Source organism: Monodelphis domestica, chromosome 3 (genome assembly GCF_027887165.1).
Source record: "Monodelphis domestica isolate mMonDom1 chromosome 3, mMonDom1.pri, whole genome shotgun sequence".
NCBI classification, from domain to species: Eukaryota; Metazoa; Chordata; class Mammalia; order Didelphimorphia; family Didelphidae; genus Monodelphis; species Monodelphis domestica.
This window is the reverse complement of record NC_077229.1, coordinates 418,478,168-418,504,759: the sequence shown is the minus strand read 5'-3', so window position 1 is coordinate 418,504,759 and position 26,592 is coordinate 418,478,168. Positions and strand designations below refer to the sequence as shown.

Sequence of the window (26,592 nt, the reverse complement as noted above, 5' to 3'; positions counted from 1 at the left end):
GGGAGCAGGGGTAGGAAAATGTACTCATCTGGAGTGTAGTCAGGACCTCAAAGAGAGGCAGATTAACCCCCAAGGCTGGCACTACTAAGGACCCTGGAATGAGCCAGACTGAGAGATATCTCTTTCACAGGTATCTTGGGCTCTTTCGTGCCTCTCTTTAGACCCTCCTGTCTTCTCTGAGCTGGGTTCTGTTCAGAGGCTGCTGCATTGCTGACCTATACTCCTAGATCTTAGACTGGCCACGTGCCTCTGCCCCTGCCTGGGCAGAGAGAAGGGAACACGCATTTATTAGCACCTACTGTGTGCCGGGCACTGTGCTGACCACTTTACAGATCTTATTGACTTTCCGGAGCTGAGCTGATTCCATTTGGCTGAGTGACTCACCTCGTCTCTGGCCTCTGTGAGGAGCTCTCACTGCTCACACCAGGTTCCCGGATGGATGGGGTAGCCTGCCCATAGCTGGGCTGATGCCTCAGCGGTCCATTCCTCAGCTATCTTGGGGGAGAAATGTAATCCTATCTCACCCTGCTCCCTGGTCCCAAGAGAAGAACAAAGGCTCCTGCATAGAGGCCACTAGGGGGAACTCACAGCCCTACGTGCTGTGGCTGCCTGAGCTTGGGCTAGTAGTGCCAGGGCCACCCCGCGGGAGTCCTGGTCACTTCCCCACCAGACAGTCCTGCGGGCCTGACGGCCAGGACTGTCACCTTCAAATGTTGCTGGAAGGGGCCCAGCATCATTTCCTGTATGGAATTCCACATGTCCCGGAACCTTCTGATGGCTGTAGTTAGGGGCCAGAATTCCCCAGCAGGCAACCAAGAATGGGCCCTCCTCCAACCCATATGCTTTACCACCAGTTGGAGCCTCTGTCTTTTATCTTTAGGCACTTCCCTCCTCCCACCCACCCTTCCCATACTTCACCCAAACTGCAAAATCCAGGGGCTGCATAGACCTGCATGCCCAAAGCCCCACATTGTATAAAAACCCAGATTTGCCCAATTGATTGTTTGGGTCAGCAAAACTGGGTCCCAAATACAGGTGCAGATTTGTTCTGGCTGCTGGTGGCACAGTGGATAAAGTACTGAATTAAAAAAAGACCCGTACCTTCCATTTTAAAGTCAATATTGTGGATTGGCTCCAAGGCAGAAGAGTGGTAAGGGCTAGGCAGTGGGGATTAACTGACTTGCTCAGGATCACATAGCTAGGAAGAATCTGAATCCAGATTCAAATCCAAGACCTCCCATCTCTACACCTGGCTCTCAATCCCCTGAGCCACCTAGCTGCCCCTTAAAGTATTGGATTTTGAATGAAGTTGTTTTTGTTCAATCGTGTCTGACTCTTCATGACCCTATTTGGGGTTTTCTTGGCAAAGATACTGGAGTAGTTTGCCATTTCTTTCTCCAGGTCTCCAGGTCATTTTACAAATGAGGCAACTGAGGCAAATGGGGTGAAGTGACCACGCATTAATTAGTGTCTGATGCTGGATTTGAACTTAGGTCTTCCTGATTCTAGCCTGGTACTCTATCCACTGCCACCTAGTTATCCTGGTTGAGGAAGACCCAAGTTTAAATTTTGTTTCACTTACTGTGACTGTGGGACAATCACTTAACTTCCCTCAACTTGTTTCCTCATCTGTAATAATAGTATTTGCCTTTCAGTGTTATTGTGAGGTTCAAAGGAGATAACGTAAAGCACTTTACAAACCTTATTATTATTGCTACTGCCAATGATGATAATGCTCAGTCGTCTGGTTCACATGAAGCCAGGATGACTCTGACAATCGTTTTCCAAATTCAGATTTTCTTCATCATCTTTCTCCCCAGCTAGTTAAAGAGTCTGTTCACACCCTAGAGCCTTTAAAATCAAGTCACAGGCTCACACATTTCACAGGCACAATATCATGTCCCAAAACCCACGAAGCCGGGGCATCTAGAAAGCTTTGGGCTATTATTACAACCAAAAGGTGACCTGCATCCCTTCCCTGGGCCCCCAGGTCGTCTGAGTCCCCAGCCAGGAAGCCAGACCACTGCTTAATTAGTGACAACCCTTTTTCTGGGAGGTCTTTCATCAGTTTGTTTGTCAGGGAAATGCCTGATGGAGAATTGTCTGCTTCCTGCCCTCACTCCTGCCAGCCAGCTGTTTTTAGTTACCATCATGGAAAACCTCTGGGTCAGGTTCACTCAGGTTTGGCTCTCACCAGGAGGAGAGAGCAGCACAACAGCTGATGCTGGGATGGCAGCTGTCTCAGGATCAGAGCCTTTTCCTTGTTGCCGGTGCTGGGCATCTGTTCTCTTGTCTGCTTGCCTGTGTTCTCTCAGTTCCTGTCTATCTCCTACTTGTTTGATACTTTGCCTGACACTTAGGACCTCCTGCCTTGCTCTGCCTTCTGCTATCTGTGCCTTTTTTTCCTCCTCTGGGTATATTTCATTGGGGGAATCAGGATTTTTTTTTTTAATGACAAAAGTTAAAGAGGGTAAAGAATTGCAAAGGTCACCCTTTGTTGACAAAAGAACCAGAGAGACTGCAAGGAGATAGAGAAGTCCGCTGTCCCATTAACTAGAGCTAGAAGGGAGCTCAGACTCCATTTAGTTCAGCCCCCTCATTTTATAGCTCTGAAGCCCAGGGAGTTAACTGACTGGCCCAAGGTCATACAAGTAGTAAATATCCTGACTTGTTATTGTTCAGTCATTTCAGTTGTGTCTGACTTCTCATGACCCCATTTGGTACTTTCTTGCCAGAGATACTAGAGTGGTTTGTGATTTCCTTCCCCAGCTCATTTGGCAGATGAAGAAACTGAGGCAAACAGGGTGAAATGGCTTGCCCAGGACCATAGAGCTAATACATATTTAAGGTCACATTTGAATTCCAGCACCCTATCCACGAAGCCACCTAGCTGCTTCTTTCTCTTATACAGGCAGATATTTTTCTTTTCATGGCACTGCTACTCTCTTCAGTATTTCCTAAAGACCATTTGGCTTATTCAACAGTCTCAGCATAGGAAGAAGAGCTCTCAACAGGGGAAAGAACGTTGGTATGACAACCCCATTCACCACTGCCTTGGTTATTTTAAAAAAATTCTTACCATAATCTTAGAATCAATACTGAGTATCAGTTCCAAGGCAGAAGAGTGTTAAGGACTAGGCATATCAGGGTTAAGATACTTGTCTAGAAGTATCTGAGGTGATATTTGGACCCAGGATCTCCCTTCTCTAATCCTGAGTCTCTATCATATGCTGCCCCAATTTTTTCTACTGTCTAGGGGACTACCAAAATCAGAATAACAACAATAACAAAATGATCAGAAGGTGGCACATCAGAAAAAAGCATCCCAGTCATCTTAACAAAGCAACCCTTTTCCTCAGTGTCCTCTCTTTTCTTGTCTGATCACTGCAGTCTCCTGGTTGACTTCTTCTCAGATCCTTTCACTAGATCCTCTTGATAAGTGGGAACATTCTTAAGGCTCTGTTCTTAGACCCTCTTCCCTTTTTTTCTCCACACCCCTATGCTTGGGGAATCTCATTCACCCTGATGGGTTCAAAGATCATCTTTATAGACAAGTCTCCAAACTGTGTAGCTGGCTCTTCTATCTCTTTGAGCTCCATTGGCACTTTACCACTTACTGTGAGATATTATCCCTTATTCTTTGTCTTTTAGACTTCTTGGTTGGACTTATTGTTGCCCTGACTTGGTTCCAGATGTTCAAACTGTGGTGAAGTAGAAAGAGTTCTAGATTTGGACCCTGGAGTACTGGCCTTGAATCCCAACTCTGCAGTCTCCTAAATGTGTAACCTTGGGAAAATCACTTTTCCTGTCTCAATCTGTTTCCTCATCTGTAAAATGGGGACAATATTTATACTGTTTCTTTTACAGGGCAGTTGCGAGGAAGAAAGGAGAGGAATAAGGGGCAATATTTCACAGGCAGTAACTAAGTGGTAAAGGGTGAATGAAGCTCAGGAGAAATAAGAGAGCCAGCTACACGGTTTGGAGACATTTGGGGCCAGTGAGTCTTCCCTCTCCCAAGTGACTTTTTTGGGTAGGTCTATGGTGTTATACAAATGTAATTTTGGGGGTTCATTTGGTCATTAGCTGAAATCTAGATGTACTGCAACACAGACACGCAGGGAGTCAAGTATGTGTAGTTATCTGCCTTTGAACTTTGTTCTGGCTTCCTCAAAATCACGGCTCTCATCCCGTCCCTCCTGTCAGTGCCCCTGAGACTTTCCCTTGTGGGAGAAAGAGCCTTCTGCCCTGTATCTCCCCACCCCCCTGGGAAGCTTTGCTGTATTTTGCCGGCTTTCATCTCCTCCTACATGGCGGCTGTGAATGTCTCACTTCTCCCACCTCTGTCTCAGATATTATTAAACCCCGAAGTGTGTGGTGTGTAGGGGCGTAAAACCCATCAGGACACAATGGGAGTGGGGGGATGGGCGGTAGGGAACGAAGCCACGCCATGAAAGTCTCTGCTAAAAATAAAGAGGTGTTGTATTAGCTCTTTATTAAAAATAAGATTCGCCAGTGCCTGAGGAGGCTAACAAAAGAAACTCTGGTCATTTCATTCATGATTCTCGCGGCTCCCGAAAAAAAAAGCCGCTGCAACATGTGAAACTCCTTATGGAGCTCGGAACACAAAGAATGAGCCGTTTAGGGAGAGGATTGTCAATTTCCCCCAGCAATCAAAAGGTGGCTTAATTAAAGGGGCATATGTTTGGCTTCTGCTGTCGGGAACATAATGAGCAGCCCAGCCTAGTCTCAGCTGTTCTGTCGGCTAGGGGATTTGTTGCCCTCCTCCCCCCTGTACTGCGCCTGAAATTTGGTTTTCCAGAAATGCGTTCTGTGGGTCGGAGTGTGATTGTTCACAACATATAGTAGGGGTGGCAGTCAGGGAGATTGGGGAGTGCCAAGTTCCGAGATTGGCGAGTCTGAGCATTTTGTAGATTCAGCTTCTCCAGGACCTCATGTTGCTTTGGGCTCTGTGTGCCTTAGTTTCCCCAGAGAGCTATCTGATGGTTCCATCACCAGTAAAGAAGAGGAAATAACTTTTTTTTTGGGGGGGGGACTAGGTCAATCTTACCCTAGAAATTCAGTGGTCACGGTCAGATAGCCCTGATCCCCCTGCTGTTTGGCATTAGAGTTTTGATGTAAGCTGATTCATCCTTCCTTAGACATCCTGGTAGACTCCCCTATCCCTGGAGGCTCACCAGACTTAGTGAGGACACCCTCCAGGCTCAGTCCTTCTTCAGCTCAGATGTTCTGAGCTCAAGAGATGCTCCAGTATCAGCGTTTCCTGTAGCAGAGATTACAGGCCATTCTAACCATGAAATAACACATTTACTTAAGAATCTCTTCAGGTAAAGGGCTCTTAACCCGGTGCCCGCAGAAGATCACTCTACCCCAGGACTGATTTTAGGGAATCTGAACTTGGGTGGGGAGAAATGACATTTTCGTATTCATTAACTTCAAACTGAAATTTAGCATTTCCTTCAATTATGAATGTAGGCAAAAAACATTATTCTGAGAAATAGTCCATAGGTATTACCAGGTGCCAGAGGGGTCTATAACCTAATTGTTGTTAAGAGATTTCTTGATTGAGGTAAAGTGGAGAAAACCATTATTATTCCTAGAGGGTCAGAAAGATTTCTGCAAACACTTGAATATTTGCCTCAGTGCAAAGATATTGTGAGTGTAAGTGCTGAGTCCTGGTGCAAAGTATAGTAAAAGAGTACTTACTACTCTGAGAGTAAGAAAGTTAGGGTTTTGATGGCTGATTGGCTATATCTTAAAGAGCCTCAGTTTCCTTATTTGTAAAACTGAAATAATACTTGTCCTGTCTAACTTACAGGATTGTTTTGGAAAAAAAACAAGAGCAATTAGTAAGCCAAGAAGTATTATAGAAACTATTACAGCTCTTGCTGCTGCAGTTATTAAGAAAGGGAAGTGAGCAGGGTTAGTACACAGAAGCCCACCATAAAAGAATGTTCTGCCAGTGCACATGGAGAACACAAGCTATCATTAACAGTCACTCTGTTATGCATGCCTGGTGCCAGTTGCTGGGCACCTTTCTCTAGGGACAGGGAATTGGGAAATAGCTTAACTGCTATAATTTAGATGGGCTCTCCTAGTTTGGATCTGACCACAATTTTCATTATTCTTCACTCTTCCAACCTTGGTATAAGCTGGAAAGCAACATATATCATCAAAACTGAAACTAGATGGGATTATGGAGCCTTTGTCCCACTCAGGCTCCTTCAGTAGTTTAGTAACAACTGAGCTTAGCACAAAGTTAGCAAGAATAATTAAAAATAGGAAACTTTCAGTTGGCCTGTGCCAACTGAGGTACACAAATGAGTTTCAGTGACATCTTCCCAAACCCCACATCCAGAAGATCAGCTTTGCTGTCTCTTGGGTTCCTTTAAATGAATTTGACTTTAAATTTTGACTGGGAATGCTTTTGTTTTGCTCTGGCTCTGGAAGCCATGAACTTAGCCTAATACAGATACCAGTCAGTACCACCAGATATTGCACTAAAGAAATATAAGGAGAAAGACCTAAGACTAAACATCCATGGGTACCATGGCTCCCCCATTACTCCTGCCCTCAGAGGATTTCCTCTCTGAATATATTATAATCACTCTTTTTTTAAACCTTTACCTTCCACTTTAGAATCAATACTATCTATTGATTCCAAGGCAGAAGATCGGTAAGGGCTAGGCAATGGGGGTTAAGCATAATTACTCTTAATGAACATTCTTCTCAGTATTGTGCAGAGGCTGGTTTAATCAGAGGTATATCTAACTCTTTCCCATTATTTGGACTTACTAAGCATCTTGGAGAAAATGCCACCACAGTGGTTCTGCCACCACTCACTGCATCTGTCCCTGATAGCTCTGGTGCCAGGTCAGCATCCCAAGGCAACCTCTTGCATGTATTATTTTGCCCCTTTCTTTCACTTTGCCCCATAATACTGATTTTGCATTCTTGTCTATTTTAACATTTAATTCTCATCCTGGTATCTGGATCAGCCTCAACTAAACCTTAGTACTATAGATATTTTACTTAGTCTGCTCCTTTCAGATTTTACTATACCACCCAACCCGAGTTAGTGAGAAGAGAACATCTACTATGTGCCAGGTAACATGCTAAGTCTTTTTACAAATATCATTGAATTTGATCCTCATAATAATTCTGTGACATGGATACTGTTACTATCCTCATTTTACATTTGAGGAAACTGAAGCAGGCAAGTTAAGTGATTTGCCTAGGACAGCAGTTCTCAACCTCTCAATTTGTAGCAATGAGAATACATAATGCATATCAGGTATTTACATTCTGAATCATAAATGTAGCAAAATTACAGTTTTGAAGTAGCCACCAAAATAGGTTTTTGGTTTGGGGTCACCGCAACATGAGGAACTGTATTGCGGGGTCACAGCATTAGAAAGATTGAGAACCACTGGCCTAGGATCACATAGCTAGGAAATATCAAGCCTAGATTTGAACTCAGATCTTCCTGCCTCCTCTGGGCCACTGTGCCACTTAGTTGGATTTAGTGTAAGGAGATGCTTGGGTAATCTTAGGCAAGTCATGTAACCTCTGTGAGCCTCAATTATTTCACCCATCAAATGGGGCTAGCTAAGATAGTGCAGTGGGTAGAGCTCTGGACCTGGAGTCAGTAAGACCTGAGTTTAAAGTCTGCCTCAGACACTAGTTGTATGACCTTGAATAAGTCATGTCACCCTGTTGTCCTCAGTTTCCTTACCTGGAAAATGAACTGGAAAAGGAAATGATAAATCACTCCAGTGTCTCTGCCAAGAAAACTCCAAATAGGGTCATGAAGAGTTGGACATGACTGAAAACAACTGAATAACAACATAAGCAGAATGAGATAAAATGTATATAAAGCATTATATAAATGCTAGCTTTTTTATGACAATTATTGCTATTTATTCCCTTTTGCCTCATACTATTTCTATCTCTACTACTCCTCTTCTACCCTTTGATCAAATTCTTTTCTCCTCCCAACCAGAGGATCACAGGATCCTAGTGCTAGAGCTGAAATGGGACCTTCAAGGTCATTTAGTTCAACCTTTTTCATTTTGCAGTTGAGGAAACTGAGGCCTGGAGAGATTGTCATTTCTGCAAGGTCCTATAGGTAGTGGACTGACTCAAGATTTGAATTCAAGCTCTTTGACTCCAAATCCAGTTCTCTTTCCATGGAACCATGCCAACCAATAGACAACTACTTATCTTCAAGCCTTGAATTTTAACTTCAATCTGGTCACTACTGGTTGACTGTGATTCAATAAAAGACATAATTCTCAACTAATAGCACTTAGCATGGTGCTTGACACATGATAGGCACTTAACAAATGTTTATTGACTCGAATCAAAAGATTATCCATAACAACAGATAATCCCCAAATTAGTTCTATTCAGAAGTACAACATATTTGATAATTTAAAAATCCTTTAAAAATATATAGATGTTTTATTTTGACATAATGGATTTTTCACAGCAAATAAGCCCCCCTACAAAACACATTTCCTGAACAAAAGTTAATCAGATTGTTAACAGTCAGGAAAGAAATGTCTTTTAAGTATGACAGGATGGCATCAACAATGATAATGATACTTTCCATCAGTTTTGTTGAAACTCCATGCTGACTTTCTTTACCCTATCACAGAGATTGCTTTTTTTGACTCTGCTTTCTTCACTCTGTACCCTTTAGGTGACTTTAAAAAGGCTGCTTTAACTTCCTATTTATGTTTAGTTGACACTGATGGCAAAATGATTTTGTCCTCTCCTTTGTACATATAGAGTCAGTGGACAATAGCAGTAGCTAGAGGGGGCTCCTGGCAGCTGAGGGAAGTCAGACTAGAGGGTGAATTGCACAGTAAACAATCCCCGGAGTAGATTATAAATGAATTGTTAGCACCTGGGGGAGGGAACACTGGTCTACCGGGATGAGAAGATGGCAAAGCCAGGTTGCATCACCCCAAGGAACTCAGAAGCCTCTATCATGCCATTTTATGTGTTGATTCCTCCATTAGACTATAAATTCTCTGGTGGGGGTCGGAGGAGGGGAAGGACACGGATGGTATCATTTTTGTTTTTGTATCCCCAGAACCTAGTTATTGCTTGGCATATAATGAATACTCCTTCCTCCCTCCCTTCCTTTCTTCCTTCCTTCCTTCCTTCCTTCCTTCCTTCCTTCCTTCCTTCCTTCCTTCCTTCCTTCCTTCCTTCCTTCCTTCCTTCCTTCCTTCCTTCCTTCCTTCCAGCACACATTAGCATAGAGAAGCAGTTTTGAATGCTGATGCTTAGAAACCTGTGTTTAAAAAGTCATATGAGTCAATCAGCAATCATTAAGGACCATCTATAATGGCCTAAGTACTGTCCAAGGTGCTAGATTAAAAAAATCTTTGCCCTCAAGAATCTTACATTCTATCAAGAGAGATACATATTGAATTAAAATTATTAATAAATATTAAGTAATATAGATAAATAATATAATTATAAATCATACATTATACTTAAGAATTTACAAATCTTACCTTATTTTTTTTTAAACCCTTACCTTCCATCTTGGAGTCAATACTGTGTATTGGCTCCAAGGCAGAAGAGTGGTAAGGGCTAGGCAATGGGGGTCAAGTGACTTGCCCAGGGTCACACAGCTGGGAAGTGTCTGAGGCCAGATTTGAACCTAGGACCTCCCGTCTCTAGTGCTGGCTCTCAATCCACTGAGCTACCCAGCTGCCCCCTCAAATCTTACCTTATTAACAACCATAATTGAAGAAGAGAGCTGTTGTTTCTTTTTCCCTCTTCAAATGAATCTAAATCATTTTGGTATCAGAGTGTAAACTCTTTGAGGACAAGACCTATTTTGTTTTTGTTGTTGAATTGTCAGTGACACTTCTGTTGCCTGGCTTATAATAGGGGCTTCATAGATGTTTGTTGAATTGAAGTAGGACTTTATTGTGTCTCAACACAGCTTTAGGAGTTGAGAATTCTTGAGTGTCTTTTTTTCATGCCTAGTATGTTTCCTTTGTCCTGTCAATGCCTCCTTGGGGGTATATACTGGGAGAGAGGACTTGTAAAACTGGATGCAAAGAGGTACACAGTCATTCACTGGAACATTGGGAAGGGTCGGTAATGAATTCATTCTTATTTACATTTTCTGACCCCTTCTTCCTCTTTCCCCCCATGCTTAAGTGGAGTTACATCTGGGGTAAATTCAGGTGAAGTGACATGGGTAACACAGAGGGCAGCCTGTCTCAGGTTCAGGAAAGGAAAACCAGGAAAAAGGACTAATTGTTTTAAAATGAGTCCATACTATCCCTTTGTAACATGGCTAATATCCATTGACATCTTTCCCCAGCCCATGGAAAGAGGTAGAAAATCATAGTTGGGAGGAAGGCAGACCCAGGGTGAGAGGTAACACAGCATTGGTGGTGATGGGTCAGGTCTGCATGAGGAAGCAAGAATAGAATTTCACAAAGTTCATGGCGATGGTGAACTAGAGGACTGCTACGAAAGGAAGCCTTCCCCCTAAATGTCAGCATCCTTAGCCCCAGGTTTACGGGCTGGACACAAACTATTGAACATTTCACCATGACAGTTAATAAATGAGTCATATTTTCATATTCATAGCAAGGCAAGGCAACATGTAATCCAGTAGTCTACCCATTTCTAGACAGATCAAATTGTTAGAATGTCTCCCCTCTAGCCAGACAATGTCTTAAGGGTACAATCTGTTCCAAATGTTAGCAAGCCTTAGGCCATATACCACCTTCCTCAGCCATCTGGCACTTATATATATCCACCCAAGGGCTGGTATGATCACATAGCACTGTATCCTCAGGCACGGTGAGATGGAATGAAATAGAGGATGTAGGATAAATAAGCCCTCACTGTAGGGCAATCTGGACAATCTTTTTATAAGAAAAGACAACCCTAGCTCTTACTTCTGCCCTATATGTAATTAGATGTTAGAAGGCACAAATCTCCTATTCTCCATTAGAAAGTGAGCTCCTTGATAGCAAGGACTGTCCTTACTTCTCTATTTGTGTAGCCAGTGCTAAGAATAGTACTTTGCACATAGTAAGTATTATTTTATAAATTCCTCATTATTCATTCATTCATTTTCTAGCTAGCTTCAAGTACTCCTTGTATGTATCTGCATTATTACCAGAACTGCCCAAACTTACTATGACATATAAAAGTGGCCAGACCAAAAATCTTCCTTGGTCTGTGATCAGGTCCACCTTTGCATTGTTTTTTTTTTGATGGGTCCATTCCCTTGATTTCTGGACTATTGGTCCATTTCAGCCACCAAGATCTAGTTTCCATTTTCTTTTACTCAACCTCCTGGATCCCAAACCCTTAACTTGATCCTACTGCAGGATTCTCGTACTGCAGATTCCCTTGTCTTCTTTGGACATGCATGTTCTAAATCTCCTCTTGACCATGGATTCTATATCAAAAGTCTCTACTTTGACCCTTTACCTCCTCCAACAATCAGTTTCTTGGTTTTTTCCCTGATTCAAGGAAATATACTACAGGTGAAATTAAGAGCTCACTTTGTGATCAGAGGACCTGGATTCAAATCTCTGTTCTGTTTCTTAATAAGTAGCAGGTCTTGGGCATGTCATTTAACTTTTCTGAGCCTTACTTCCTCATTCTCAAATGTAGGTGAGTCCTAAGATTCCTTTTGGCTCTACATCTATGATTGCACAAGAACAAATATGTCAAACTCCTTAGCTATTACTATGATCTCCTAGTTTCTGGATTTGTGGTCGATTTTGACTTCTTTCCTCTGTCAATTTTGGGGTGCTTAATCTCTCACCTTATTGGTCCTAGATTCCTGTTTCTGAGAAGTCCTTTCTTGGACATAGAAATACATAATTTTAGATTTGGAAGAGATATTTTAAGCCATCTAATCTCTCGTGGCTCCCAGAATAAAAACATTTTCTCATAATACCCCACAAAATGGTCTTCTATCTCCTTCTTGAACACTTCCAGTTGGGGAGTTAGGAGCAGAGATACCATCCTCAAAAGAAAAAAAACAGACCATTTCATTTTTAGGCAGTCTTAATGGTTAGGAAGTTTTTCCTTATAGAGCTAAAATCTAAAAAAAAAAATTAGCCTCCTTGTAATTTTACTGGTTAGTTCTCTGGAGCTATCCAGAGTAGACCTAATCTTTCTTCCAGATGACAAACTTTCACATATTTGAAGGAAGAAATTTTGTCCCACCCCTATCCCCCTTCCTTTCAGGCCTACTCTTCTCCAGGATAAACATTTCCAGTTCCCTCTGGAGTTTTGGCCCTTTTCCCAACTCTCCTGATTCCATTTTTTTGCCTGGAACCAGGATTGACATTTAGACCTATTGGAGTTGGAATTTGAATTCCTTTCCCCTATGTTTCTAGCCCATTTCGTGATCAGCCATGGGGTTCCTTTTCTACCGGTGAGGGGAAATTTTTGTTCTTATTTGAGGCAAGGCCTCAGATCTCGTTAGAGAATAAAGTTGAATAAAATGGATGGAACTTGGAAGCCTGTGCCAGCTGGCACCAAAACAGTGAACACTGCGGCAGGATGGAGAGTGAGCGTCTGGCATCCTGGAGTGAGGCGATCTGGCTGATTCAAGCTTGTCAGGGCAATGAGTCCCTTCCAGGCCCTGGAATGCCACATGCATGATATTGTAGTTTCATGAAAGTGCCAGAGCATTGTGGGTATTCTAGAGCCCCACCTCAGAGTCTTTAGTGAGGCTCAGGGCTTATTTTTTATCTTCATTCTTTTTTTTAACTCTTAATTTCTGTCTTAGAATCAGCACGAAGTATCACCAGTTCCAAGGCAGAAGAGTGGTAAGGTCTCTCATTCTACTGAATTTACTAGCCCCCCATACCCTTTACCTGACTTGGACCCTGGGGTTTTAGTTCTCCTCAAAGTCTAGGTTTGGATTCTCTCTCTAGCACTGCTTAGCTATGGGACATAGCCAAACCACTTAGCCTCTGAACCTCAGCTTTCTTATCTGGGGAATGAAGATAATGCCTTCTCCATCCATCTCAGAGTTGTCATGAGGATTAGATGAGCATATCAAGAATATTGCAAGCTTCAAAGTGTTCTATAAATGTCCCTTATTACTACTATTGTTATTGCCATCAGTATTGCTATTTGATCTTTAAAGTATTTTTGTGATCAGCAGTCCCATTGTCTTTTGTGGGGGTGTACACACCTTCTTTTTTCCTCTAAGTGTATGTGAGGCAGAGGTTAGGTATTTTAGGTCTGTCACTAAGGAAAAGAGGGTACAAGTCTACTCCATATAATACTCTGAATGAGCTCATGTCAATAACTTTGGTAGACCTATGATCTTGTTGGATAAGCCTCTCCCCTTCCTGGGTGCCTGTCACAGTTCAACTCTTCCCTCTCACCTTTTGTTTTTGTCCTTCCAGAGCTTGGCAGAAGGACTGGATCTGGAATTTCATTGGTGTAGGGTACTCCCAGTTGGGGAAGCTCCCTTCACCCATACAGTGGCATCTCCTTTGTAATTCCTACTCTTAGAGATTTGACTAGGGCATGGAGAGGGGCAAGGAGACTTGCCCATTATATGTGGAAGTGGCACTTGACTTTCTGGCTTGGAGGCTAGTTTTCTATGCACTAGACTATGCTGCCTTTCATTAGAAAGTTAACTGTCAATAAATGGCACATTTGTTGTTGTTCTATCATGTCTAACTCTTATCTGGGGAAAGAAGACAACAATGACTCAATTTGGGGGAGTTTTCTTGGCAAAAGAACTGGAGTGGTTAGCCATTTCTTCTCCAGCTCATTTGACAGATGAGGAAACTGAGGCAAATGTGGTATGTGCCCAGGGTAACACAGCTAGTAAGTTTCTAAGGTCAGATTTGAACTTAGGACTTTCTGACTTTAGGCCTGGAGTTTTATCCATTGTACCACCTTGCTGCCCTACAAATAGCAGATAGTAAACATTGAATGGGTGCTCTTTTTTTCTTCACTCTCTTCTCTTTTCCTTTCCTTCTCCCCTTTCTTACCTCTTTCCCTTACTTCTCCCTGGGGGATGCAAGTATGAAATGTAGGTATAAGAGTTGAACTCAGTCTTTAAGGGAGCCAAAGAGTAGGAAGAATTGAATTTCTTTTTAAACCTTTACCTTCTGTCTTAGAATCATTTCTAAGATAGAAGAGTATGAAGGGCTAGGCAAGTAGGGTTAAGTTAAGACTTGACCAGGGTCATACAGCTAGAAAGTATCTGGGGTCAGATTTGAACTCAGATCTTCTTGATTCCAGCCTAGCAAGCACTCTATCCACTGTGCTACCTAATTATTCCAGAATTGAATGTTTGGGTTTTTTTTTTAGTCTTTTTTTTTGTGCTGAGGCAACTTGTTGGAAAAACTTCATGAATTGCTTTCTTTTCCCCTCTCTTTCCATGCAGATAACAAATATGATGTCAAAGTTTACACTGGAGATATATTTGGTGCTGGGACAGATGCAGATGTCTTAATTAATATCTTTGGAGAATATGGTGATACAGGTAATTTCAGGCCTCCTCCTCTGTGCTCCACCCTCCATCCCCACCCCGCCATCTTTCTTTTCTAAACTCCATCTGGGCTGGCTTTAGGCAGAACACTTTCCAGCAAGCTTGCCCCAGTCCATAGGATTTGGTTCCAGTCTTTGTGAAAGGAATCCAGTGTCTGCATGTGGAAAAAGACAGAAGAGAGGGAAACAGCATAGAAAACACTAGACCAGCCTGACAAGAAAGGATACTTCAAGTCTGCACTTTGGTCTTCTTTGGGAAGCAAAATTCTCCAAAGAAAGCAGGTTTTTGTGGTCAGGACATGGGGCATTTTGCCCGATGCTTATGTTTCAAATGTGGATTACTTGGCTTTGGGGTAAGATATTACTTGACTCCTTTCTCCTCTGAAATTTCTCCCTATCACATGATCCAAAGCAACCCTGGTTCCTTTGTTCCCTGAGTTAAGCTCACCAGGAGGGGCTTTCTTACTTGGATAGTACAGTTTTCTGCTCTCTGACATCATCTACATTCTGTGCTTTACTTTCATCTGAAATATTGGGAATTAACGTTATAGCCTAGTCTCTTCCAGAAGTCTGGGGATTTAGACCCTTTCACAAGGTCTTCAGAGAAGCCAATAACAGAGGAGGCAGTATGCCTTAATTATGCAGTGAGAAGGTCCAAAGTTTAAAATGAGGCACTGGGAGTGAGCAGAGAGTAGAGACATCCTTGGAAAGATGCAACGAGCCAGGCTATTGGAACCTTTTGTGTGGTAGTTGTTCAGTCTGTGATAAGAAGAGAGGTAAGGGTGGGAGATAGTTCTTTGGACAGATGGACACATTTCCCTTAGATATGGCACCACTGGGTCTTGAGAAGCCTTTCACTGCTCTTCCTAGTCAATGTGTTGGATGCTAGGATCTGTCATTATTGTGCAATGGAGCCCATGCATGGCTTTTTATAGGGATGGGTCTGTTCTTACTCAATCTGGTTCACTTCCTACCTCTTGTCACGAATGAGGAGGCACTAGGGATGGACTTGGGAGGGATGACATTTCCCTTAAAAGTGTAGGGTAGGGGCAGCTGGGTGGCTCAGTGGATTGAGAGCCAGGCTTAGAGATGGGAGGTCCTGGGTTCCAATTTGGCCTCAGACACTTCCTAGCTGTGTGACCCTGGGCAAGTCACTTAAACCCCCTTGCCTAGCCCTCACCACTTTTCTGCCTTGGAACCAATACACAATATTGATTCTAAGATGGAAGGTAAGGGTTAAAAAAAAGTGTAGGGTGAAAGAGTGTTCAGAATGAAGGCAGCTTAGTGTAAGTGAAACGTGATTCTCTAGAAGCCCCCCAAATCAGAGAGCTTTGTTATATTGGCATGCCTTATTGTCTGGAATATGTAGTGCCTCCCGTTACTAGACTCATATGTGGTAGGGTGGAAAGTTCACTGGCCTTGAAATCTATCCCAGCTGGATTTCAAGGTCCACAGCCCAGCTCCAACAGATGCTCACTGGGTGACCTTGGGGAAATCACCTAGCCTCTCTCCGTCTTAGATTCCTCATCCTTGAAATGAGGCTGTTGGCCTACATGGCTTCTTAGGAATTCTCTGGCTCTAATATTAATGATTTTGTGAAAACTGTCAGTCAGTCGTATTGAAAGGTTTGCTTTAATGAAGCCCTGCGATGGAGCTGTTATGTAGCTAAAGCAAATCCTCCTTAACTCAGATTAAATGAGGGAGAAGACCAATTAATATACACAAACATTTTACACGCCTTTAAAAAGATGCAATTGTTTTTGGGTCCTTGAGCTGTTATTTTTACTACTTGGAGGCTTTAGAAAAATCATTTCCCTTTTCAGGGTTCCCGTTTCCTCACCTGAACAATGAGAGGGTTTATGAGACATGACCTGTTAAGAGCCTCCAGATCCTGTACACTTACTACTGTGTTAATTCATTTTGCGTCACCACTAGTATCAAATTTTAGTATCTCTTTGAGAAACAGAAATAATAATAATAATATGATTTCTGTGCATGTGAGAGCAGGAGCTGTGCCTTATCTAGACTGTATTTCCCCCAGGCCTAGGGCAGGGTTTAAGTTTTTAATAAATAAATAATAAATGGTGGTGGTTAGGGATGGTGAGATATCATATCACAGTGGATAGAGTACCAGGTCTAGAGTCGGGAGGACCTGGGCTCACATTTGACCTCAGACACTTCCTAGCTGTGTGACCCTGGGCAAGTCACTTAGCCCTGATTATCTAGCTCTTGCTGCTCTTCTGTATTAGAACTGATACTAAGAAAGTAAGTGTTTTTAAAAAATGGTGGCAGTTATATTGCTTTTGATAACATATTACCTTCTAGTTGCCTGCTACAATGATCATATGCCTGATTTTGTAATCGTTTGTAATTATTGTAGCATGATTCTTCTGAAGCACTTGAATGCAGTTTGATGAATGATCACAAATTCCATAGAAGGGAATAAGCATTTATTAAGCACCTACTATGTGCCAGTTATGTACGAAGCCCTTTACACATATCTCATTTGGTCCTTACAACAACCTCATGAGATAGGTGATATTCTGCTCTGTATTTTACCGTGGAAGAAATGGAGGCAGGTGGAGAATATGTGACATGTCCAGGGCCACACAGCTAGTGTCTGAGACTGGATTTGAACTCAGGTCTTCCTGACTTCAGGACAAGTGCTCTATCCACTGTACCACCCAGATGCCTCATAAGGGTGTTATGAGATTAATAAGTTTACCTAAAGGCCACTGGTTAACTCTCTCATCCCTGTCTCTCCCCCCTCTTGGCTGGCCATTTTTCTGAGGGATAGATAGCTCACCTCAAGAAGCCCATCTCCACCTGGCTACTCCTCTAGTGAGGTGCTTATGCAGGTCTGGAACCATAGTTCACGCTTCATTCATCAGGAAGGCAAGACATCACTCCCACTTAATTCTCTCCTGTACCTCTCCTTAGAGTTAGACTAGCAGAGCCAGAGAGAACTTCAATAACCATCGTATAGTCTGGGATACATAACTGTTTTTAACTAAGTATCTACTTCTAACTTCCCCCCAAAGAGAAGATGAGTGTAGTAGATGGGGTCGAGAAGTGAGTGAGTGACATGTGCACAGTATGGAAGCTTGGGGTTGTGCTGCTTAATCTTTGGTTAGTAGAAAAGAGGTAGTATTTAAGCCTTGAAGGATGAATGAGGATTGCATAGATTAAGGGCTGGGGAGTAAATTGGGAGGTGGAAGAATGTCAGAGGGTTGGGCTGTGAGCAAAAACATCACCTACCTGGGACTGAAATGTGGGAAAGTTTGATATCAAGGGGCTGATGATGGGCTAGGAGATTAATTTTTTTTTTTTTTTGCTATTCTGACCTTGAGAAACATGATAAAGTAAAAGCATTTCCATATACAAAGAATAGAAAAAAGAGGATTATGTAGGAAACTAAGAATCTCATTATGGACAGTTTATTTTTGTAAACATTTACTCAGTTCACTGTTAGTTCCCAAATCTCTCACTTGTCTGTTTCCCTCTAATTCTCTTTCTAATCTCTTCTGTACATTTTCTTTACATGCTTCACAGACCTATTTTCTTCTTTTTCTTTCTTTCTTCTTTCTTTCTTTCTTTCTTTCTTTCTTTCTTTCTTTCTTTCTTTCTTTCTTCTTTCTTTCTTTCTTTCTTCTCTTTCTTTCTTTCTTTCTTTCTTTCTTTCTTTCTTTCTTTCTTTCTTTCTTTCTTTCTTTCTTCTTTCTTTCTTTCTTTCTTTCTTTCTTTCTTTCTTTCTTTCTTTCTTTCTTTCTTTCTTTCTTCTTTCTTCTTTCTTCCCTCCCTTCCTTGCCTCCTTCCTTGCCTCCCTCCCTCCCTCCCTCCCTCCCTCCCTCCTTCCTTCTTTCCTTCCTTCCTTCCTTCCTTCCTTCCTTCCTTCCTTCCTTCCTTCCTTCCTTCCTTCCTTCCTTCCTTCCTTCCTTCCTTCCTTCCTTCCTTCCTTTCTTCTTTCTTTCTTTCTTTCTTTCTTTCTTTCTTTCTTTCTTTCTTTCTTTTCTTTCTTTCTTTCTTTCTTTCTTTCTTTCTTTCTTTCTTTCTTTCTTTCTTTCTTTCTTTCTTTCTTTCTTTCTTTCTTTCTTTCTTTCTCACTAGCCCCAAGATTCTCTTTCTTCCCTTAAGAAAACCCAATTCCTCCCCTTGTTTCAAGTTGGCATAATAAAGCAAAGCAAATCCATGCATTGTCCAGATCTGAAAATGTATTTCTCATTCTGTCCCTCTAGTCTAACACCTTTATGTTAAGAGGTGGGTAATATGCTTATTGATATTCTGAAGTCATTGTATTTAACAGTTCTTAAGACTTTTAAAGTTGATTTAAAATTTTTTTGTTGTGTCCATTGCATAAATTAAATTATTCATGGGCAGTTAGGTGAATCAGTAGATTGAGAGCCAGGCCCAGAAATGGGAGGTCTGGGGTTCAAATCTGGTGTCAGATACTTCTTGTAGCTCTCTCAGAGGGGAGAGAAGCCACCAGGTAGGAAGATAGAGACAGGATAGAAGTTTTGATACCACGAGGGGAGTGACGGAGTCCTATTAGAGATATGAGGTGGTCAGAATGAGTCTTTATTAATTATCAATGAGCCACAGCTAAGCTCCGATCAAAGGACCATTGCGTAGGCTTTTCCAGTCCTGAGATCCATACCACACAGGTCAGAGAGGTGAATAGAGAAAGATTAAAGATGGAGCTTGGCCAGAGGCCAAGCTCCTGCAAGGACAGCCATCAGCTAGCCTGAAAGAGAAGGAGAGAGAGAGAAGGCGGAGCTTGCTGGGCTAAATATAGTTTTTGATATGCAAATATACACAGTACATAGGGATGATTCTCATTGGTTAATAACAAGGCATAGGTGTGGTTTCTCTTAACCAGGTGAGAACAAAGAAACCTGTTTTCCCGCCTAACCTGGGAGAAGCTGGGGTCAAGGGTCAGAGGCCTTCCCAGCCATGAGCAGTACTAAGCATGCTCAAGACTGAGCAATCTGCACATGCCCACTGTTCCCCTTGCCCATAGCTAGGCGTGGGCTGCTACACTTCTCAGCTGTGTGACCCTGGGCAAGTCACATAGCCCCTATTGCCTTACCACCCTTATGCTCTAAGACAGAAAGTAAAGGTTTTAAAAGAAAAAAAATTTAAAGTATTCTCTGATTCTGCCCACCTCATTTTATATAAATTCCTATAAGTTTTTCCAGGTTTCTCTATGTACAAACCTTTTATTTTTTTTAAAGCATGATCGTATTATTCCATCATATTTATATGATTAATTCATTCAGTCATTCATAAAGTGATGGCAATTCTCTTCATTTCCAGCTACTTGCTACAACAAAAGTGCTTCTATGAATATTTTTATACGTGAATCTTTTGTGTATTTCTATTATTTCTTTTTGGCAGATGTTGCTGGATTAAAGAGATATGCAGGAACTCCTGTTTCAGTTTACTCTACTAAACTGTTTTAAGACTTTTTGGTATAGATCCAAGTTGCTTTCCAGAATGGCTAGATGAATTCACAGCTCCACTGACAGTGTATTAGTAAACTTTCATGGCCTTTTTAATAGTCATGTTCCTTTTCTGGTGATATTTTCTAATCTGGTGATTCTAATCTGTTGAGTGTAAAATAGGATATCAGAACTGTTTTAATTTGCATTTCTCTTATGATTAGTGATTTGCAGCATTTTTTCATTTTGTTGTTGATATTTTGCTTTTCTTCTTTTAAGACCTGTTTGTTCATATCTTTTGACCACTCACCTACTGGGCAATGTCTCTTCACTATTTGAATTAATTCATTTATACATGTTGGATAGCAGAGCTTTATTATAGAAAGTTGCTGTAATATTTTTTCCAAGTTAATGATTTCCCGTCTAATTTTAGCTTCATTGATTTTGTGCAAAAACTTCTCAATTGTATGTAATCAAAAATTTTCACTTTATCTCCTGTGATTTCCTCTATTCCTCTCTATCTGTAGTCATAAAAAGTATCTTCCTTTCTGTTTCTCTAATTTGTTCACCATGTAACCTTTTATATCTAGGCTTTGCATTCATTTGAAGATTATTGTAGTGTACATTGTGCGATGTTGGTCTTCAGTTTTCATGGCAGTATTTGTTTGAATAGTGAATCCTTACTAATCCCAGTATGTGGAGTCTTTGGGTTTTATTGACACAAACCTAATATATTTATTTGATTTTGTATCTTATGTCCCTAATCTGTTCCATTGATCAACTTTTCTATTTTTTTTAAAAAGCAGGAACATTTAGTTTTGATGATTACCGATTTATAATATATTTTGAGATGAGATACTATTGGTCCTCCTTCCTTCTGTTTTCCCTCCATTATTTCCTTTGAGATTTTGGATTTTTTTTTGTCCCTTTCAAATGAATTTAAAAAATGATTCTATAATCTAACTCTTTGGTTGTTTAATTGGCATGATATTGAATAAATAAATTAACTTAAAGTAGTTTTGCAATTTTTACTATATTAGCATAGACCACTCAGGCAATTTATATCGCTCCAATTATTTACAACTGTCTCTGTTTTTGTAAAGAGTGTTTTATAGTTGCATTCATATAATTGCTATGTTTGTCATTATAGGTCAATGCCCAAATACTTATGCACTCTATAGTTTATTTTAATGGAATTTCTCTTTCCCTTTTTTGTTATTTTTTGGGGGGGGGATAATATATAGAAAGTCTGATCATTTGTGTGGATTTATTTTATGTCCTACTACTTTATTATTATTATTATTTTTTTTAAAATCCTTACCTTCCATCTTGGAGTCAATACTGTGTATTGGCTCCAAGGCAGAAGAGTGGTAAGGGCTAGGCAATGGGGGTCAAGTGACTTGCCCAGGGTCACACAGCTGGGAAGTGTCTGGGGGCAGATTTGAACCTAGGACCTCCCATCTCTAGGCCTGACTCTCAATCCACTGAGCCACCCAGCTGCCCCCTGTCCTACTACTTTATTGATGATAGTAAATGTTTAAATTTTAGTTAAATCTCTAGATTTCTCTAACTACACCATTATAGCATCAGCAAAATGCGATAGTTTTGTTTTTTTCTTTGCTAATGCTTATTCTCTTGATTTTATTTTCATGTCTAATTTTTATAGAACTATATTAAATGTGAGCAATGACCATGGACATCCTTCTTTTGTCTTTGATCTAGATACTGTTTAGCATATGAAAAGCAAATGAATGGTATTGAATAGAGAGCTGGATCCATGCTAGGAAAAGCTGGGTTTAAGTTCCCCTCTGACACATTGACAAATCACATAACCTTTCAGTTTTCTTGGCTGCTGCTGCTCCTCCTCCTCTTCCTCTTCCCCCCCCCCCAATATTCTCCTCCTCCTCCTCCTTCTTCTTCTTACTTTTCATCTTGGAAACTTCTTAAAGTTTATGTTTATGTAGGTCACAGAGATGATGCCAGGCTTCATTGGTGGATGGGATTTTCTCTTCTGATTGTTTTCTATATGAATGAAATTAGAAGTTTAGTCTCTATCCCTATTTATCATGTTAAATTAAAGTTATTTATCCTCATACTTTTATTACATTCTTATGCTTTTTAATAGAAATGATTGTCATGTGTTTTGTTAAAAAGTCTTTTCTTCAACTCTTGATTTAATTATGTAATTAAAAAAAAACCCTTACTTTCCATCTTAGAATGAATACTGTATATTGGTTCCCAGATAGAAGAATGATAAAGGTTGGGCAATGGGGGTTATGTGACTTGACCAGGATCACGTAGCTAGGAAGTTTCTGAGGTCAAATTTGAACCCAGAACTTCCTGCCTCTAGCCCTGGTTCTCAATCCACTGAGCTACCTAGCTGCTCCTATAGAATTGTTTGTTAGAGTAAATATAATTAGAGCAACTTGGTGGCACAGTGGACAGAATGTCAGGATTGGAGTCAGAAGGATTTGGTTTCAGATCTGTCCTCATATACTTACTAGTTGTGTGACCCTAGGCAAGTCACTTAACCCCAATTGCCAAACCCTCACCACTTTTCTATCTTAGAACTGGTACTAAGACAGAAGGTAAGGGTTTAAAAAATAAAATAAATAGCACCTATTATGATACTTTAAGAAATGTTGAACCAACCCTTTTTTTGAGGTACAAATTTAACTTTGTAATATTATCTTTTAAAATATGTTTCTGTGTATCTTTGCTAGTATGTATTCAATATTTTGCATTAATATTCATAAATGACAATGGCCAATAGTTTTATTTTATTTTTTCATTTTTGGTAGAATCTTTTTTTCCTCTATTTTGCAAACAGTTTCTGTAATGTTTTATTTTATTGTTCTTTGAATGGTTGACTGAGTTATAAATCCATGTGACCCTGGAGCTTTCTCTTTGAATGTTCATTTATAACCTGATCAATTTCTTTTTTTTTTTGAGATTGGGTTACAAAAATTATTATTTCTTGTTCTTTTAATCTTGAGATTTTATATTTTTATACCTAATTTTCCTAATTTATACCTAATTTTATTGACATGTAATTTGGCAAAATAGTTTCTAATAATTTTCTCTGTTTCCTATTTTTTGAATGCACTTTTTTGTTTTTGATGTTGATAATCTGGTTTACTCCTCTTTAAAAGAAATCACATTAGCTAATAATTGATCACTTTTATTAGCTTTTTAAGGGTCTTTTTATTGTAAATATATTTTCCTTTTGTTATTCTTTTGATATTTCAGGATTTTTTTAAAGCCCTTATCTTCCATCTTGGAATCAATTGATTGATTCCAAGGCAGAAGAGTGGTAAGGGCTAGGTAATGGGGGTCAAGTGACTTGCCCAGGGTCACACAGCTAGGAAGTGTCTGAGGCCAGATTTGAACCCAGAAACTCCCATCTCTAGGCCTGGTTCTCAATCCACTGAGCTACTCAGCTGCCTGCCTGGATTTTTTTTTTTATCAAGAGTTTTTTTTTTTTTAGATTTAGCTATAAAGATATTTTAAAATATGATTGTCAGTGAACTGATCATTGAGATGCCACAGAAGGCTTGGTCATTAGATAGCTTTTCTTTGTTTTGTTTTTTTTGTTGTTGTACACTTGTTTATATGTGCATGTACCTAGGGGAAAGGTTGCTGGAAAGTGAAAAAGACAACTTCGAAAGAGGCGCAGAAGACAAGTTCACACTGGATGCACCAGATTTGGGGCAGCTGATAAAAATCAACATTGGCCATAACAATAAAGGCAAATCTCCAGGCTGGTTCCTGTCCAAGGTGGGTTCTTTCCACGTATTAATGGATCTTTATCACCTACAAGATAAATTTTACATTCTTCAGCATAATGTTCAAGGCCTTCCACTTTTAGAGTGAGTGAATAGAGGAGACACATCTATGAAGCACTTAGAATGTGCTAGGCACTATACTAAACATTGGAGAAAGAACTAGAAGATTGAAACAGTTCCTGTTCTCAAAGCACTCACAACAAACCTTAATAAAGCACTAACTATGTGCCATGCACTGTGCTAAATAAATGCAAAGATGCAAAAGTAGTTCCTGCCCTCAGGAAGTTTGTATTCTAAAAAGGGAAGTGATATTTACATATGTAAGTATATACACGATACATACAAAGTAGGTAGTCTGAAGGGAGACAGCACTGAGAAGCATCACCTTCTACAGGAAACCTTCCATGATTCCCCCTTCTACTTGTCTCCTCCATTTCCAACTACCTTACTTTTCTTACCTTACATTTTCCCTTTTGTTTTCATTATTCTTTGATTTTTCAGATTTTTTTTTTTGATCAAGGGATTTTTTTTTTTAGAATTAGCTATAAAAATGTGATCATCAATGGACTCTTCTATTGTAATAGTAGTGAAGGCCTGGGCATCAGATTTTTCTGCTTTGTGTTTTTTTTGCTGTGTGCCTGTTTATATGTGCATGTGCCTCGGGCAAAGGATGCTGGAAAGTGCAAAAGACAACTTTGAAAAGGGGGCAGAAGACAAGTTCACACTGGATGCCCCATGAGTAACTACCTACTATGTCCTCTTCATTTATAGTTATTCTCTTTATATTTATTCTGCTCCTGTGTGCACATACACATACATAGAGTCTACTCTCTCTGAAAAGGGAAGGAATATTTATCCGTTCTCTAGGACTGGTGTAATTCATTCATTTTACTGCTTTTTTAGTGTTATTATTATTTATTATCACTTAATGTTCAGATTGTTCCCTCATGTTTAGCTTCTTCACTTTGCATCACTTCATATGCATCTTCTTGGCTTTCTTTAAATTCCCCAGATTATTTTCATGGCAGCTAGCTTTCTTTAAGATGGATTGCAGTGGAGGAGGGAAGGTAAAAGCAGGAAGACTAGCTAAAAAGTCACTATAATAGTCTAGATGAGAACAAATGAAGGTCTTAATAGAGTAGTTGCAGTGATAGGAAAGTATTTCAAGAGGCAGTTCGACTGCAGATTTGATGGGATTTGGCAGCTGATTAAACATGGGGGATGAGATAGAGTTAAGAGTCAAAGATGACTGAAGTTAGCCTGGGTGACTGAGTGGATGGTATTGTCAGCAACAGAAATAGATACTGTCAGCTATAGAAATAGAAAATACCTCTGAACATAAGCAGGATTTGGAAGAAAGATGATGAGATCAATTTTGGATGCGTACAATTTGAGGTGGCTGTGGGATATCCAGGTGCACATCTCCAGGAAGAAGTTAGAAAAGTAGAACAAGAGATTTTCAGAGAGTGCTCAGAGTCATGGTGCTATTATTATACCCATTTTACAGATGAGGACACTGAGACTGAAATAGGTTAAGTGATTTGCCCAGGGTTGCCCAACTTGTAAGAATATCTTTCAATCCTTCCTGACTCAAGGTCCAACACTATCTACTCTGCCACCAAGCTGCAATTAACTATAATACAATGGAGAATGTGATAAGGTCAGAAGAACAAGAGAGAGGTCCCAAGAAACTATAAAAATTCTGAGGTGGAGAGAGCTTATTTTCCACTGGAGTGGGATTGGGTTACCAGGCTCCAGACTCAGAAACAAGGCTTTTTTGGGGGGGCAGGGGAGAGGGAGTTGTTTTTTAATTGATTGATTTTATTAAATTTTGTTGGCATAAGATAAAAAGTGAAGAAATTCCCTTTATCGATGTAGACCTTTGCCTCTCTTCAACTTATAGTCTGAGGAGTGCTGAAAGGTTAGGTTACTAAGTATGTGTCAAGAGGTGGAAATTGAATTCAGATCTTGTTGACCCTATATCTCCCATATTTGTGTTTTGGTTAGTTGTGTCAGGCTCTATGTAACCCCTTTTGGAGTTTTCTTGGTAAAAATTCTGGAATTATTTGCCATTTTCTTCTATAGATTATTTTACAGACAAGGAAAATGAAACCAACAGGATTAAGTGATTTGTCCAGAGTCACAGAGCTAGTAATTGTCTGAGGCTTGATTTTTAACTCAGATCTTCCTGACTACAGGCCCAGTACTCTATCCAATGTGCCACATAGCTGCCCAAAGCAATACTTAATTTAAATTTAAACTCTGGCTTTTTGTTTGTTACTTTGTATTTGTGATTTTATATATGTATGCCTCTCTGTCTGTCTGTCTGTCTGTCTCTCTCCCCATCCATCAATCCATCCATCCATCCATCCATCCATCCATCCATCCATCCATCTATCCATCCATCCATCCATCCATCCATCCATCTATCCATCTATCCATCTATCCATCTATCCATCTATCCATCTATCCATCTATCCATCTATCCATCTATCTATCTATCTATCTATCTATCTATCTATCTATCTATCTATCTATCTATCTATCTATCTATCCATCCATCCATCTATCTATCTATATCTCTCTATCTATCTCTCTATCTATCGATGTAGACCTTTGCCTCTCTTCAACTTATAGTCTGAGGAGTGCTGAAAGGTTAGGTTACTAAGTATGTGTCAAGAGGTGGAAATTGAATTCAGATCTTGTTGACCCTATATCTCCCATATTTGTGTTTTGGTTAGTTGTGTCAGGCTCTATGTAACCCCTTTTGGAGTTTTCTTGGTAAAAATTCTGGAATTATTTGCCATTTTCTTCTATAGATTATTTTA

The 26,592-nt window shown here is 40.4% G+C and overlaps 1 protein-coding gene across 1 annotated transcript in view; it reads left to right on the top strand.

Annotated features, from left to right (window-relative positions):
- The window catches only part of LOC130458487 (lipoxygenase homology domain-containing protein 1-like), a 113,157-nt gene extending 87,967 nt beyond the window's left edge, over positions 1-25,190 (top strand). The window contains exons 5-6 of the mRNA XM_056824394.1: positions 14,438-14,536; positions 23,608-25,190. Coding sequence (XP_056680372.1) covers positions 14,438-14,536; positions 23,608-23,852 — 344 coding nt within the window. The 3' untranslated portion in view covers positions 23,853-25,190. The remainder of the gene's footprint in view (positions 1-14,437; positions 14,537-23,607) is intronic.
- The last annotated feature ends 1,402 nt before the right edge of the window (positions 25,191-26,592 follow it).